The 17,119-nt window shown below is 43.0% G+C and overlaps 1 protein-coding gene across 2 annotated transcripts in view; it reads left to right on the forward strand.

Moving 5' to 3' along the window:
- The window catches only part of cltca (clathrin, heavy chain a (Hc)), a 32,409-nt gene extending 15,962 nt beyond the window's left edge, over positions 1 to 16,447 (forward strand). For both annotated transcript variants that reach the window (XM_005740337.1, XM_005740338.1), the window contains 25 exons: positions 377 to 550; positions 2,396 to 2,593; positions 2,690 to 2,890; positions 3,538 to 3,690; positions 3,844 to 3,966; positions 6,607 to 6,744; positions 6,836 to 7,000; positions 7,115 to 7,295; positions 7,762 to 7,925; positions 9,028 to 9,153; positions 9,240 to 9,382; positions 9,719 to 9,953; positions 10,063 to 10,185; positions 10,268 to 10,413; positions 10,492 to 10,675; positions 10,766 to 10,958; positions 11,181 to 11,338; positions 11,432 to 11,704; positions 11,855 to 12,172; positions 12,417 to 12,548; positions 12,648 to 12,758; positions 12,843 to 13,013; positions 13,102 to 13,323; positions 14,833 to 14,908; positions 15,186 to 16,447. In XM_005740337.1, coding sequence (XP_005740394.1) covers positions 377 to 550; positions 2,396 to 2,593; positions 2,690 to 2,890; positions 3,538 to 3,690; positions 3,844 to 3,966; positions 6,607 to 6,744; positions 6,836 to 7,000; positions 7,115 to 7,295; positions 7,762 to 7,925; positions 9,028 to 9,153; positions 9,240 to 9,382; positions 9,719 to 9,953; positions 10,063 to 10,185; positions 10,268 to 10,413; positions 10,492 to 10,675; positions 10,766 to 10,958; positions 11,181 to 11,338; positions 11,432 to 11,704; positions 11,855 to 12,172; positions 12,417 to 12,548; positions 12,648 to 12,758; positions 12,843 to 13,013; positions 13,102 to 13,323; positions 14,833 to 14,908; positions 15,186 to 15,319 — 4,242 coding nt within the window. In that variant the 3' untranslated portion in view covers positions 15,320 to 16,447. The remainder of the gene's footprint in view (positions 1 to 376; positions 551 to 2,395; positions 2,594 to 2,689; positions 2,891 to 3,537; positions 3,691 to 3,843; positions 3,967 to 6,606; positions 6,745 to 6,835; positions 7,001 to 7,114; positions 7,296 to 7,761; positions 7,926 to 9,027; positions 9,154 to 9,239; positions 9,383 to 9,718; positions 9,954 to 10,062; positions 10,186 to 10,267; positions 10,414 to 10,491; positions 10,676 to 10,765; positions 10,959 to 11,180; positions 11,339 to 11,431; positions 11,705 to 11,854; positions 12,173 to 12,416; positions 12,549 to 12,647; positions 12,759 to 12,842; positions 13,014 to 13,101; positions 13,324 to 14,832; positions 14,909 to 15,185) is intronic.
- Positions 16,448 to 17,119: the final 672 nt, after the last annotated feature.

Here is a 17,119-nt window from a genome sequence, read left to right on the forward strand (position 1 = left end):
TCATAATTTCTTTTACTGACAAGGAAATCTCTGTTAGAATAACTTTATAGAGCGCCAAATCACAATAACAGTTGTCTCCGGGTGCTTAAACACCAGACCACTTGTCCACCACATAGTGATGTACAACAAACATCAGCCACTATGGTTGCTAAATGTCATCTTATTTGCTGGTAGGCCCATATTTTTCATCATGGCTGGTCATCCGTGTATCTTACACACATGAAACCCACACTTTCAAAAGCAAGTCTCTGATTTCTGTAGACGTCCCTGACCTCTCACTGAACTCAGAAATACACTTTGAGTAGGTACTGTTTTGGTGATGTTTCAGATAGCAATGCACAGCTTTATGTAACATCACTAAATTGGTTTTTGACAGATAAGCTCAAAGCACAATGTGGTTTTCCTGATTACCAAATATGGCTACATCCATCTCTATGACTTGGAGACTGGCACCTGCATCTACATGAACCGCATCAGTGGAGAGACCATCTTTGTCACCGCTCCACATGAGGCCACCTCAGGCATCATTGGGGTCAACAGGAAGGGGCAGGTAAGAATGTCACGATGTGCTAATTCTAACTGCTCATGGAAATTAAAGTGATGCCTGGAGTTGCTGTCTTGTTCATGTCGAAACGGAACGTGCAACCGTATATTTTCCACTCAGTTTCCTAAAAATCTGTATATAATATATCGTAATATCTTAATTTATAGTTCAATTTTACTATTTAAATCTTGTTTCATCTCTAGTCCTAGTAATATCCAGCAAATATGACGCTGGGCAACAACAAACATCAGCTGACAGCAGCATCTCTTTGTTTGTCTGTTGTCATCAGGCAGGTTCACTTTGCCAGGAGTCATTATAAATAATCCAAGGTGTAGTGTTTCACAAACAGAAAGCAGCGACTGTTGCGTCTTACTGCTTTTCTGAAGCAGAACCAGAGAAGAGAACTGGATACAGCTAGCTGATGAATAATGATCCAGCCAGGCCACACACCACATGAATAATTGAGCGCAGAGAGGAAAGCTGATCTCAGACTGTGACAGATCTCACAGTCTGCCAGAGCAGTGTGTGTGTGTGTGTGTGTGTGTGTGTGCGCGTGTGTGCTTGTGTGTGTGTGTGTGTGTGTGTGTGTCACAAGCACACAGAGACAGTGATCTGAGAGAGAATAGGCCGCTGTCTGCGCCACTTACTGATTCTGGTTAACTGGGTTGGTTACCAGCAAAATTAGTAATTGGATACTGAGTAATAAATTACTCCAGTGCTATATACTTCTATCAAGTAGCCAGGTGAAAGGAAAATTGGTCTCAACTAGACTAGCAGCATAACGTTCACCAGGGGCGGTTAAATCAACATAACCATATTTTTATGGAAATGTCGGGGAGTAGAAAAACATCATTATTACCTCGTAAACATTTCAGGTGGGAAAACATTACATTATCATACAGTGCTAAGATATTGAGCTCATGAATGTAAAATCAGTGAGTGCATGAGGAGAGTATCCTGGCCTGTCAGTGACATGCATTGATTATAGGTGTAGCACTGAACTGCTGCACAGAAACCCGACAGGGGTGGAGGAGGTAACATGGAGAATTTAAATGACAGAGTACGGGTGGAAAAAGGCCCATGTCCCATCAGCGTGTGATGCAGAGTGGGAAGCACATCCTGGTGCTCTCTGTCAGTGTAGATCCTCTCGGTAGTGTCTGCCTGAAATGAGCTTTGCTATTTGTTCTTGGTGGATCTGTCTCAACTAGGTTTATCACTTGATACTTGATATTTTTTTCCTAGCATTTAGGAACAAAATGTTAGGCCACCCTGGGCTTAGTGTGCAGGCTGGTCTCCCTCATGATGGTAATTATCGGACTTTAATATCAGCCTCTACAAGCATACTCTCCTCTGGACACATGTAGTGCGCACTGAGCAGAACACAGGATGAACACTAGGAAACCTTTTGTTAAACTCCTTTTCCTCTTTTGTTTATTTACATGTATTTACATTTCCAGATTACTTCCATTTAGTCCAGTAACATTATAGTAAGTGATCCTGCTTGAGTAGTTGCCAGACTTCACACACAACCCCTGTGTTACACTGAGCCACTAAAATAACATTTGCATTCAGCACCCATATCCCAGTGCTAGACTGAGTTTAATTTCATTGCACATACTTAAATTTAACATCTTGACTACTGATTTATTTATTTTTGGTTACCTGACAAAAGTGTATTGAATCATGCCTCTGTGGTCATAATGTATCTAAGATGAGTTAAAGTACAAAAGACTGTTTTTCCAATCAACGTTTCATTGTGTATTTGACCAAATCTGTGAATCTGTTCCACATGCCTGACATAAACTTCACAGATTGACTTTGACTTTAAAAATGTCTTTTCCTGTGGCACAGGTTCTGTCTGTCTGTGTGGAAGAGGAAAACATCATTCCCTACATCACCAACGTGCTGCAGAATCCAGATCTGGCTCTCCGCTTAGCTGTCCGCAACAACCTCACGGGAGCCGAAGAGCTGTTTGCACGCAAGTTCAACAACCTGTTTGCTGCTGGCAACTACTCCGAGGCCGCCAAGGTTGCTGCTAATGCACCAAAGGTACATTAGTGACTTCCATGGTCTTTTACTGCCCGTTTTGTCTTTTATCATTGCTTTATGGCTTTTCTCATATTCTGCTGACATTTCTTCACTCAGGGCATCCTGCGCACTCCAGATACCATCCGTCGTTTCCAGAGTGTTCCCACTCAGCCTGGCCAAACCTCCCCCTTGCTGCAGTACTTTGGTATCCTGTTAGACCAGGGTCAGCTCAATAAGTTTGAGTCCCTGGAGCTTTGCAGGCCTGTCCTCCAGCAGGGGCGAAAGCAGCTTTTGGAAAAGTGGTTGAAGGAAGACAAGGTACTGTACATCCATCTAAGCGCCAGCTCGCAGGAAGTCGCTCTTCCTGAGCTGCCTGTTATGTTTACACAACTTGCCTGTTATCTTGGATCAAGCAGGATCACGTGATATGCAAGGAATTTAGGAAGTCCCCTTCAGAAACTTTGAATCTACAAATTCTCCATGGTTAAGAAAAAAGTGAATTATGCATTTGAGTTGATTTTCATTCACTTAATATTTGCTATATTTTCTATATCAGTGGAGAACCAATCCCAACAGTCTTAGAGAAGTCCATCAAGAGTCCATCAAAGTGTTAATACTATAATCTAGATCAGATCTCTAATCCCTAAACCTAACCAAGGAAGGAAAAAAGAAACTAAAATCCGGCAGAACAGCTTGTGATAAAAGACCGAAACAGCCTGTGAAGGCACACAACAGTGTGTCCCGCTGGTAAAGTTTCTGCCTTTCCTTAGCCATCCCTCAAGACTTTATTTGAAGCAGTGCATTGTCAGGGATTGTAACATCTAGTCCTTTTACTGAAACTGTGTTAAGATTATTTTATTGTCATACACTTATTATTTGCATTTAAACAATGGTTTTTTTTGGTTGTTGTTGTTTTTTTCCATAATTGTCTCTCTTAAACGTCTGATGCTTCTTGTGTATTCCAGTTGGAGTGTTCTGAAGAACTGGGTGACTTGGTGAAGGCGGTGGATCCTACCTTGGCTCTCAGTGTGTACCTGAGGGCCAACGTTCCCAACAAGGTCATTCAGTGCTTTGCAGAGACTGGTCAGTTTCCTAAGATTGTCCTGTACGCCAAAAAGGTATGTCTAAGATTGCACTTGGCCATTACTTTTAATTATCTGTACTCTGGATTTTATTTATTTTTTAATCTAGTTTAATGAAATTGGTTCTGACCATTAAGTGGGGTGGAGAGAGCTTGTTGGTTATTGTAGCATTTTCTTTCTTTGTTCCAGGTCGGCTACACACCAGACTGGATCTTTCTGCTCAGGAATGTGATGCGGATCAATCCAGAACAGGGCCTGCAGTTCGCACAGATGCTAGTCCAAGATGAAGAGCCACTGGCTGACATTACACAGGTAGGATATGAAGGATATGTAGTGATGCAGTATGTTTTTATTTTTGATACAGTAGTCCAACAGAGTTATTATTTTATTTTGAAATTGTGTTATGTGACCTTGAGGTCACTTAATTATCACTTTCTCTGTGATTAACAAGTCAGCCTGAAATTGTCCCAGAATGTAAACAAATAGAATTTAAGTGCAGAATGAGTTTACAGCTACAACAGTTACAATGCAGACTTTATTTGCAGTAGGCATGGCTGCAAACCGTATATGTGTGAAGTTAGAGAAGCATGCGCTTTCTTAAGTGAGTGAATGAATAAAACACGCTTCATGTTGTTTTCATGTTTATTTGTCAAGTACTTGGTAACAAATACAAAGGACAATAGTCGTTGTTGTGCTCTGGAGCCTCCATGATCTCAGTGTTAGGGGCACATTAAGCAGTTCTCTGGCTGCCGCAGGTTCTGGTCAGTGTTTCTCTAGCTAGCAACAGAGCAACAAGGACTGCTGTCACCAGCTGCAGTTCAAGAAGGTGGAGTTAGCTGTATTTGGCCACAGAACCAGAGCCTCTCTGGGATGGCCTGAGAAAGACATTGAGGACCACTACAACAACAACCCGGCCACACAGCAAGGAGTGCAGGACAAGAAGGGTAGCTGGGTAGCATTAGCTGAACTTTCAAAATAAAGGCACAGGTGTTTCAGTAGTAAATTGAAAAGGATGTCATCATTCTGTTAGGCAGAAATGACAACTAAAAAAAAACAAAACTATTTGGTGTTTATTATTGTGTCATATACTTATGCCTGCCTACTTCAGTGTGGAAAACACTGAATAAGTTTATTGAGCATAAGTATTAGAGATGGCACGACACCACTTTTTTATGTCCAATACCGATATCATTAATTTTGCATATCTGCCGATACCGATATGACTCTGATATAGTGTTTTTTTTAATCAATAAAACTGTTTTTGTTTTTTTTTTATATTTTGTTCATACTCAAGTTTAAAAACCCCACTAAAGCTATTCTGTTAAACCTGTATGCAAAAAGTACACTGCACCCAAAATATTTCATAGTTCAGCAATAATGAGCTAATAAACTTAAACCTGCACCATCCTCCCTATTCTGGTATTTTAAAGAGTATTTAGCAGAAATATTAAGCAACCAAACTAATAATAGGAAACCACCCCCCACCCTCCGCCTCATGATACTTAATCGACGTAATCAACCATAATTTAATGCACGTGTTTAAAAATAAAAAGCACAGAAATAAATTCTTTTTCTACAATAATTAAATAGATTCAACATCTTCCTTCTACAGAGCTGCAGACTGCACAGATGGTTCCCAAAGGAAAAAGTACTATAGCTTACTAGGGTATATTAGACTTAACAGTTACTATATACAGTAATGGACTTCTATACATTTACATCAGATTAAAACTTTGGGTGTAAGATTCAGATAATAAGAATAAGAAAGAAAAGTATGTCTTTGTGCCCTTTTCCCTGTTCATGCCCTATCGGCCCCCCTGGCTAAACTTTGCTAGATCCGCCCCTGCACAGTTACGTCAGCTGTGTAGAAAAAGATCCTGGTGTAGAAAGTAATATTAAATACAGTCTAACAACAGCTGATCAAGCTTCAATGTGCTGCTGTTGTTCAGCTGCTGGTTTCCTCTTTCTGGTGCAAAGTGGGCCAAAAACAAACGAGAGACGGACTCGCGACAGAAAAGCCGATCAGCTGATCATTGATCAGTTTCATGATTGAAGGAGAGAGAGAGGCAGTCGCTCCATATATCGGGAATGCTTTACAAACATTCAGAGATGAACTTACACACTTGCTTTACTTCTCTCTGGGATACCTTCCTCAGAGATGAAATGCTGGTTTGGTAGCGAGGCTCTAAATGCTCAACCAGACCGCCGACAGGTCTCACGCCACAGCCGCTCTATCACATGACGTGTACTGGTCCGACGTGCTACGGTTATGAGCCGAGTTACGCCGTGTCGCAAGTTTTGTGAGGTGCTTTTTGATATTTAATGGATCGGGCTACATTTTTTTATTTCTCTTCGATATCCGATCCAGTAATTTAGGTCAGTATCGGAGCGATACGTAATATCGATCGGTCCATCCCTAATAAGTATATAATATACTAGTTTGTAATGGTGGAAAACACTGAACAAGTTTGAGCACACGTTTATGTTTCTAAATCTTGCCTTTCACATGGTATAAAGGAAATTCACCTCTTCCTTTACTTCCTGCCTGTGCATAACCTCCGTGCTGCAAATGTCAACCGCTGACACAGCTCGTGTTCCTAAAGTGCAACAGAGCAGCTGATAGGAACACAAATCATTGCATCACAGGCAGGCTTTTTTTTTTTTAAACAGTTACTGTATTCAGACAACTTTCACTTGTCATTGCAACTTGTCTAAAAGCTTTAGAGAACTGTGTGGGCTGCATTCCTCACATTTAATCCTTTAAGTGGTGCCGAACATTAGACTGCTGACAAGAATGTTGGGTTTATATCAAAGGTAAAAGCTGCAGTAAATAAGTGCTACCATATTTGATATAAACAGGCCTTTTTTGTTGTTTTTTTTAATACTTCTCAGCTGTACAAGTGTAGTCTAATTTTTGGTTTATTTCTTACCTGTGGTTCTGTTTTTGTCCAGATTGTGGATGTGTTTATGGAGTACAACCTGATTCAGCAGTGCACATCATTCCTTCTGGATGCCCTGAAAAACAACAGACCCTCAGAAGGACCTCTCCAGACTCGCCTGCTGGAGATGAACCTCATGCATGCACCACAGGTAGACCAATATGCACACACTTGAATAAATGAAATGAATCCATTTGTTAAGCATGAATCACTGTTTTCTAATGATTCGTCTCATGGTGTAGGTTGCTGATGCAATCCTGGGCAACCAGATGTTCACCAACTATGATCGTGCCCACATTGCCCAGCTGTGTGAGAAAGCTGGACTCCTGCAAAGAGCACTCGAGCACTACACTGACCTGTATGACATCAAGCGTGCTGTGGTGCACACACACCTGCTCAACCCAGAGGTAGGCTTTCCTATCTACACAGTCAAAGTGTTTTCCCATCTGGCAAATGTGTCATTGCTTGTTGTAGATTGTACAGCCTCTGAATGAACTTTTTCCCCCCCACACAACCTCCAGTGGTTGGTGAACTACTTTGGCTCGTTGTCAGTGGAAGATTCTCTGGAGTGCCTCAGGGCCATGCTCTCAGCTAACATCCGCCAGAACCTGCAGATCTGCGTCCAGGTGGCGTCCAAGTACCATGAACAGCTCACCACACAGGCTCTCACTGAACTCTTTGAGTCCTTCAAGAGCTTTGAAGGTGAGACATAAAAATTCATTCTTAACATTCTTTATTATATCAGTAATCCATAATCCAGCCAATACAAATAGCTCACTTGTACCTACTGCTCAACATGGTTTTTAGGGTTTTCCATTAGATGGTAGTACCTGCTACCAGGTACTTCTTTAATACCTACTTGACCGGGGTTCCAAGCAATCTGAATGTGTGACGTCAGCAGACTACATGCCACTGCTTGGCTAGTCAGTGGCATTACACAATGAGTCATGAAAGCATCTCCTTCACCAACATCAAAATTGCCATTTTTGAAACCCAGTAATAAGGGACAAGCGTTTTAGATGGTACTCGATTATCAGGGAAAACGAGACGATCTGAGTAGGTACTAATAGGTAAACTAATTGGGGAAGAACAATATTTTAATGTCAGCAATGTCCCTATCCACATGGATCCCATTTGAAGCTTAATTTTAACTGTGTGTTCCCCTCAGGTTTGTTCTATTTCCTGGGCTCTATTGTAAACTTCAGTCAGGACCCTGAAGTTCACTTCAAATACATCCAAGCTGCCTGCAAGACGGGCCAGATCAAAGAGGTGGAAAGGATCTGCAGAGAGAGCAACTGCTACGATCCTGAGCGTGTCAAGAACTTCCTCAAGGTAGTGACAGGGATGACTGGAGCGATCAAACACTGACACAAGCAGCTTTCATGACTTTGACTCTTTTAATTTTTGTTATTCTTTTACCCTCGCCCGTTATTTCTCAGTTGGTTCCTACTGGTGCTTGTTTGTAACCTGTAACGCTGTCAGAACTTTATCAGTAGTTTTATGAATTTAATGTTGGGTTGATCAAAAGTTTAAACTCTCCTGAAATCTCTATTTTATAATCAGACGTTGCTTACAGTGCTTAGTCTGTCTTTATATTTTATAGAAAAGCCAAGCTGCACACATCAACAGTTTACCTGTATTTGTTGCAAATTGTTCAACCAGCAGTCCTGATGGCAGTCAATTATCTTTTGTCCTTTTCCTCTTTTGTCTTTGGAATGGCAGGACATGTATCAGGTAAATCTGTTCCTCCCCACAGTGCAGGATTCATTCCCTGCTTTTCTTTCACCCCTTTCCCATTATTTTCAGACACATGATTGAAACTGGGATTTGTATGGAGGCGTATATGTTTATACACCACAGTCCATACACCTGCTGGGGTGTATCTATGTGTAGCCACTGATCTATTAACTTTACGTAGTCGTAGTCATTCATTGGCTCTTGTGTGTGCAGGTAACGGTGACCGTGTTAGGCTCCTTTACTTCACATTTAAACACAGAAAGTGTTGGTTTGTGTTGTGTGTAATCTTGTAAGGAGCTTTTTTTCTAGTGCAGCATGTTGTTGGATAGTCGTGTCAAGATGCACAATCCCAGTTTTGTTTTTTAAATCCTGTGGATGGCAGCAGTGTGTCAGTACTGCTTAGTGAGAACTGGCATCTCTGCTTATTAGTATGAAGGAAGTTTATTGTTCTTTAGTGCGATGCACACACTTTGTTTTCAATAGTGTGACCATCCCTTTAGCCTCCCTAGCTAACAAAGCCAAGACGCTTGATTTTGTTTCTATGTGGTTTTTTTAACTGATTAAGTCCTGATACTTTTAAATAACAGACATTTTTTGGTGATTATAATTATAGAGGGCAGAAACCAAACCAATCTAAACATTCGACTGTGTACGGATTCACTGACTACACTCTCTTCCCCATTACTGTGATGCACAGGAAGCCAAACTAACTGACCAGCTCCCACTCATCATCGTCTGTGACCGTTTCGACTTTGTCCACGACCTGGTCCTCTACCTGTACCGCAACAACCTGCAGAAATACATTGAGATCTATGTTCAGAAGGTAAGAGTCAACACAGAGACATTTAGTTTTCAGAGCACGGTTCATTCACAGATCAAGGAGAGATTTATTGTGAAACCTTTGCTTAGGTAAATCCGAGCCGTCTGCCTGTGGTGGTTGGTGGCCTCTTAGATGTGGACTGCTCTGAGGATGTCATCAAGAGTCTGATCCTGGTTGTCAGAGGACAGTTTTCCACGGATGAACTGGTCGCTGAGGTGGAAAAGAGGAACAGGTGCTGCACACATTCAACTTATGTTATTTTCTAAAACATAATAAATTTTTACCTGACACTTATTCTTCAGTGTAATTCAGGGAGCTGTATGGACGTTAACGAGTGAATATCAGGAGGGAAACTGTGATGCAGATGTTTACGGCTTCTTTTGGAGCTGGCTTTTGTCAAAAAACCTTTTTTAATCATTTGAAATAAAAATTTATATATACATATATATGATTTATATTTGTATAATTGTATTGCTCATCGTTTACAGCTTACTGAAACTAGATTTGACCCAAGCGTCAAAGCTGTATACGTAGCCAGGGATAGTTCTGACGTCCGCTGTCCTTGCAGGCTGAAGCTGCTCCTGCCCTGGCTCGAGTCTCGTATCCATGAAGGCTGTGAAGAGCCAGCAACCCACAATGCTCTGGCCAAGATCTACATTGACAGCAACAACAACCCTGAACGCTTCCTGAGGGAAAACCCTTACTATGACAGCCGTGTGGTGGGAAAGTACTGTGAGAAGAGAGACCCCCATTTGGCATGTGTAGCTTATGAGAGAGGACAGTGTGACCAGGAGCTGATCAATGTGAGCAAGACGATTTGATGCCACCAGTCCAAGTTTCAGCCAATCCAGTTCTGTTGTTGTGAACTTAACTGTAGCACAAAGCACTGTAATTCTTTCTTTCTTCTGTCAGGTCTGCAATGAGAACTCCCTCTTCAAAAGCTTGTCTCGCTACCTTGTACGACGCAGAGACCCTGACCTGTGGGCCAGCGTGCTGCTGGAGACCAATCCCTACAGGCGACCACTTATTGATCAGGTACGCACACAAGTTCTGTGGGTTTTTAATCCCCCTGCCCGCCAGCACTGCTTCTCTAAACTTACTTACTTTGTGCTGTCAGGTGGTGCAGACAGCACTGTCAGAAACCCAGGACCCAGAGGAGGTTTCGGTCACAGTCAAGGCTTTCATGACTGCTGACTTGCCCAACGAGCTCATTGAGCTGCTGGAGAAGATTGTGTTGGATAACTCAGTCTTCAGTGAACACAGGTGCTGTAGTGCTGTACTGTTCATCCAGAGTTATTTTAAAACTGCACAGAAATCCTGATCTTTTTCTTTCTCCCACAGAAATCTGCAGAACCTGTTGATCTTGACGGCCATCAAGGCTGACCGTACTCGAGTGATGGAATATATCAGCAGGCTAGATAACTATGATGCCCCTGACATCGCAAACATTGCCATCAGTAATGAGCTCTTTGAGGAGGCCTTTGCCATCTTTAAAAAGTTTGATGTCAACACCTCTGCTGTGCAGGTCTGTTCTTATTTTCTCGACACTTGGACAAATAATCGTATTACCTGAAGAAGGTTTGATAATACTTCCTGTCTGCCTCCTGCCCCACAGGTGCTGATCGAGCATATTGGCAACTTGGACCGAGCCTATGAGTTTGCAGAGCGCTGCAATGAGCCCGCTGTGTGGAGCCAGCTGGCCAAGGCTCAGCTGCAGAAGGGCCTTGTTAAGGAAGCCATTGATTCCTACATCAAGGCTGACGACCCCTCTGCATACATGGAGGTGGTACAGGCTGCTGATACGAGTGGTACGCAGAATGGTCTCACTAAATTAGAGCAGGTTTTAGTGAAGGCTGTTAGTTGTGTGCTCGTGCCACTTTAATTGAAAGCAATTAATTAATCAATCAATCAATTACATCGACTGTGTTGTCTTAGATGGCAGCCTGTGCAGTAGCTTTGCTTGTGCAGCAGATATGAAAGGTTTACTGTGAAAACAGAGCAACAGCCTCATTAATGTAAATATGTTGCAGGTAACTGGGAGGACTTGGTCAAATTCCTGCAGATGGCTCGTAAGAAGGCCCGCGAATCCTACGTAGAGACAGAGCTGATCTTTGCTTTGGCCAAAACCAACCGCCTTGCTGAACTTGAGGAGTTCATCAATGGGCCCAATAATGCTCACATCCAACAGGTTGAGCTCACTCTCACGCAGAGTCACTCACGCTCTGACGAGCCGACGGGTCATCGATGAAATAATGTTTATTGTACTTTTTATTTGCTTTAGGTTGGTGACCGCTGCTATGATGAGAAAATGTATGAGGCCGCTAAACTGTTGTACAACAACGTTTCCAACTTTGGTCGTCTGGCTTCAACCCTGGTGCACCTCGGAGAGTACCAGGCTGCTGTGGACGGCGCCCGTAAGGCCAACAGCACCCGCACCTGGAAAGAGGTGTGCTTCGCCTGTGTGGATGGACAGGAGTTCAGACTGGCGCAGATGTGTGGTCTCCATATCGTAGTGCACGCCGATGAGCTGGAGGAGCTGATTAACTACTACCAAGTAAGAGATCGATGAGAAGCATTATTGTCCTTAAAATCAATTCAGAAGTTTGAAATCTGGCATAATGATTTTGAGGTGTGCAGCTCTCGTAGCTTAGCCCAAAAATGAGCAAACATTTGACGACCTCCCATCGCTGTTGTTCTCTCTCAGGACCGTGGTTACTTTGAGGAGTTGATTACCATGCTGGAGGCCGCCCTGGGCCTGGAGCGTGCTCACATGGGGATGTTCACAGAGCTGGCCATTCTCTATTCCAAGTTCAAGCCCCAGAAGATGAGGGAGCATCTGGAGCTCTTCTGGTCAAGAGTTAACATCCCAAAGGTCCTGAGAGCAGCAGAGCAGGCTCACCTGTGGGCCGAACTTGTCTTCCTGTATGACAAATACGAGGAGTACGACAACGCCATCATCACCATGATGAACCACCCGACAGATGCCTGGAAGGAGGGCCAGTTCAAAGACATCATCACCAAGGTACAGTTTAATTGGATATCACAATCACGACTTGTTTTTTTTTTTTTTCTTCCCAACAAGGATGCACAACGTTGACCGTTTGTGTCACATTAATGTAGCAGTGAAATCTTGGCTGGTCTGGTACGAGTCGCAGTCTGCAAAAAACAGAAGCCAATGCATTTATCTCCTAATGCAGTGTTTTGTTTTTATTAACAGATTTGTTTAGAAGCACGAAATCATTTCTTTGCTTCTGTGTGTGCTGTAGGTGGCCAACGTGGAGCTGTATTACAAAGCCATCCAGTTCTATCTGGAGTTCAAACCATTGTTACTGAACGATTTGCTTATAGTGCTTTCCCCCAGACTGGACCACTCACGCGCCGTCAACTTCTTCACCAAGGTACATGTTGTTCCATGTCATAATGATTCAGATGCATCAGGCTGGTTTCCTCTGTGGTTCAAACTGGGCTGAGCACTGAGCGCACTTGTGTGTTAACAGGTGAAACAGCTGCCTCTGGTCAAACCGTACCTACGGTCAGTACAGAACCACAACAACAAATCGGTCAACGAAGCACTTAACAACCTCTTCATCACAGAGGAGGACTATCAGGTGAGTAACTGTGGATTTAGTTCAATGTTCTGCTATTTCAAAAATACCCACCTCACGCTTTCATTTTCTGCGTACTCCTGCTAGGCACTGAGAACATCAATAGATGCCTACGATAACTTTGACAACATCTCACTGGCCCAGCGCTTGGAGAAGCACGAGCTGATTGAGTTCAGGAGAATCGCTGCCTACCTGTTTAAGGGCAACAACCGCTGGAAACAGAGCGTAGAGCTCTGCAAGAAGGACAAGCTTTATAAGGTGCCCCTTCCGTTTGAGTGCTCAGGTTAAGGTAAGCAGGTGTGTTGCACTCTTCCTGACCCTCTGTGTGCTGCCTCTCGCTCTGCAGGATGCCATGCAGTATGCTTCAGAATCCAAAGACACAGAGCTGGCAGAGGAGCTGCTGTCCTGGTTCCTGCAGGAGAACAAGAAGGAGTGTTTTGCCGCCTGCCTGTTCACTTGCTACGATCTGCTACGACCTGATGTGGTGCTGGAGACCTCCTGGAGGCACAACATCATGGACTTTTCTATGCCGTACTTCATTCAGGTCATGAGGGAGTACCTCAGCAAGGTGAGTCGGCTCTTCTCAGGTTTCCTGTTAGATGGTCACTCAAAAGATCTGAGGACACGTTGGCACACGAGGAATCCTCAGTGAAATAAAACTTGCACAATTTTGTCTGATTACTTTGCATCTCCAGCCGCCTCTGCCAGTTTGTTTTTTTTTAAATGTTCATCTTCTGTGCTGCTCCTCTTCTCTTTCAGGTTGATGCAGTTAAGGAACAGGTGACAGTTTAAAGCTCTGTGTTTGATCAGCATTCAGTTTAGGAGATTGCAGCCTGGAGTGTGCATGGTTTTAGCTCTAATGCTCTTTGCGCACTCAAAAACTGATCAGTCGGTCAAACTGGTTTTGTAATTGTTGGGCAACTATTCATATAGGCTGTAATACAAAACTTGGTATAGCCGTAGCATGTAAGTATGTAAGTTTTATTATTCAGTATGTTGTTCAGTGGCGTCGACGCAGTGATTTGAAGCATTCCTGTGAAGTTGGGCGCGTCAACAATTATAAAGTGCATTTACCTCCAGCTGTGTAACACTGTTGGGTTTTTGTGTTGCATTCTGATGCTTGGGACTTGATGCATGTGTGTTAACCAAAAACAAAGTCTTGCTCATACAAACCTGCAGGCTGTTGGTTTGCCCGGCTTCATGCACAAGGCTTTGAACGATAGGAAGCACCTGAAGTAACCTGGCTCCGCCTCTAAATAAGCTGCGTCTTACTGCTGCAGCAGTGTGACACATACAGCATGAGACACTCAGCAGCTTGGTCTCACTGCTTTTAATTAAAGGGCTGCTGTTTGTTACACTGCATGGACAAACTGAATGTGCACACGGGGTGTGGAAGTAAACTGCTGAGCAAGCCTTTATTGCTGTGTTTTAGAAACAACATGCATCCAGCTGCTGCTGCTTTCCCCTTTGGACCGTAGAAGTCCATTCTGCATATTGCTGCTAGCAGTTATCTGACTCACTGCTCAGACAGGTTCCTCCTGCTCTCACTTGTATTCATGTATATTGCTGGTTGACAGGAACAGACTTATTTCCTGCCTCTGTGAGGCAGAAGCAGGGAAACACTGGACCATCATAGCAACCCCAGTCTCAGCATTTATGCCCAAAAAAGATGTTAAAACAACGACTGCTGTTTTCGACTGCAGAAGCCGTTACTGATATTCACGTTTCATTAGTTGACTATTAAGAAATAAAGGGCAACTGCTTTTGCTACTAAATGTAACTGAGGATGTCATAAATGGTTGTATTTTTAAAATCATGCAAAATATGGCACTTTATTAACGTTTTTATTGCAGTTGGAAGTTCTCAGTTGCCTCTGTGGGTTCATGTGATCCCACATTGACACGTATCGTTGAGCTCGGGGCTCTGAGGGCTCGCACCATCTGCTGCAAGAGTCCGTTATTGTTAAGAGATCGTGTGTTGACCCCTACTTTTTTTTTTTCCTGACCTTGAACCGTGTAAGTTTCATTTTTAAGGGTTTCAGCGTTTTGCTAAATGTATTCATGTATTCTGTTTGCAGGTAGATAAACTTGAAACCTCAGAGTCTGTAAGGAAAGAGGAGGAGCAGGCAACAGAGACGCAACCCATCGTCTACGGTAACATCAACGTCCACTTATCGTGATCAGTATCCAGGAGAACGCTTTGCTTTCTCGTCTTTCACTTTGTGGTTCCAGGGTCTTCTGTAGTCACTCGGTTTAATCACTGTGAATTCTTTAAGTCATGAAAGGTCCTGAAAACCTGGCTTTAACTTGTTGTTATACTTCTGATGACATAAAAACAAAACCAGCTTCCAGTCTAAGCTTTTAAATCTGAACGAGGAAACAAAAACAAATGTGCATGTGTGAAAAGTTTCCTCTGTGTGTCGGCTCGCAGGAACACCCCAGCTGATGCTGACAGCAGGCCCAAGCGTCCCTGTGGCCCCTCAGCAAGCGTATGGCTACGGCTACCAGGCGCCCGCAGGATACGGTCAACCAGCAGCTCAGCCAGGCTTCGGCTATGGCATGTAAAGACCCCAGCTCCTTATCTCCACTTACAGGGTGGAGCTTCCATCCATCCATCCCCCACAGTCCTTCACCACACCATTACCCTCTCGCTCTGCCTTCAACAGGGAGAGGAGAACAGCAACAAACTCGTCTTCATCTTTCTTTTGTTTTTAAACCTTTCTTTACCCCCCTTAAACTGCCATGAAGGACTCAGTTTTTGTTCTGTTGTCAAACGAAAGGTTTGAATCACAGATTTAATTTCCTCACATTCCGTATTGACTACATTAATTTTTCTTATGTTTATTTTATTTGAATGGGAAATGGTTTATGTACAATGGGAGGGTTGGTTTGTGGGAAGAGCTGGTCTTCTCCAAAAAAAGAAAAAAAAACCACACAAACACACAAAGGTCTGTTGTGAAGCATCTGGTTTGCACTCTGTAGTGAGAAGAAATAATGTAGAACCTCTTCCTTTTGATGTGCGTGAGCAGCTTCTTCTTTCAGACTGTAAAATGCATTTAATTATTGTATATTCAGACACATGGCCGCTGCTTCCGTCCCCACAATCCTGAAACACTACGCTGTCCCATTAATGCCCCAAACTCAAACTTCAGGGCTGGTTTGATGAAGAAAATCCCAGAAGAGTATTTTACGTACAATTTACAGGAAAGTTTGGTTCTTTCCAGCAAAGCCTATGCAGAAAAACATTTACTTCCAGATGACATGTCTATGTGCTTTACACACGGCTTTAATGTGGGACGATTCCACCTTAGGAGGGGCTGCAGACCTGTTTGTGCTTGACTAACAACCCCCCCCCCCTCCCTTTATGCTGTGGTTTGTTTCTGCAGGAGACATTTTTCAAACTTTGTTCTCCTGTTTGATTAGATTGAATGTTAAGTTGAACTCCTCTAAATCAGAAACAATATCACAACACTTGTGGGATTGTGAAGGTTTTTTTTCTTAAGGCTTGTGTGTGTGTATACAGGAAATCAATCATTAACTCTCTGAACTTATATTCTTATCTCAATTACCTTAGATTTAAATTGTGCACTTAAGATACTTGATTGTGCATAATCAGGATCATAATGAATGAAACAGCGGTTTTGTTTTCCACTTAAAAAATAAAATAAAGGCTTCTTGTTTGTCAAGAAAAGTGTGACCGTGTCTTGCATGTGCTGTAACAAACTCCCACAGTTCTGATGGGGGTGATAACAGAGTGACATATATTTTTGTCTCTACTACAACAGTAACGATCAGTGATTGCTAAATCTGAAGTCCCAAACGTGATGCAGGTGCAGTTCGAAACCTTTGTTGAAGAGATGTGTAGGAACACGTTGCGCACGTTACTGGACGACCCTGAATGTTCTTCTGTTTGTTTTGAGACATTTCGTTTTCTGTGGCTGGCTAAGTGCTCGGTTTGTACTGCTATAAATGTTCAATATGCCACCCAGCTGCGAATATATTGTCATGTTTTGCCTCTAGGGGGTGCTATAGTAAAATAAAGCTCTATGCAAGTCATTTCAGCTATTATACACTAAAACCGGCACTGCTTAAAAAATACTAAGGGACCACTTAAATTACAAATCCGCTCCCGATTAATAACATTCAATTTGAAATTCTATGCTGTCATCAGATGCACAAATAGCCGATGTTCCATAGGTTTTAATTGGATTCATGTCAGAGGAACGCGCTGGCCGCGAGGCCGAGCTTTGTCCATACCAGCAGGATCCCACTGCACCATCTAAAGGTCTGGCAGGCAGTCTCAGAGGTACATGCCTGTAGCTAACAGCAGTCAGGGTACCGCTGGCCAGCAAGTCTGGTCTGTTT

This window comes from Pundamilia nyererei, unplaced genomic scaffold, assembly GCF_000239375.1.
Source record: "Pundamilia nyererei isolate P.nyererei 1_Seehausen unplaced genomic scaffold, PunNye1.0 scaffold00099, whole genome shotgun sequence".
NCBI classification, from domain to species: Eukaryota; Metazoa; Chordata; class Actinopteri; order Cichliformes; family Cichlidae; genus Pundamilia; species Pundamilia nyererei.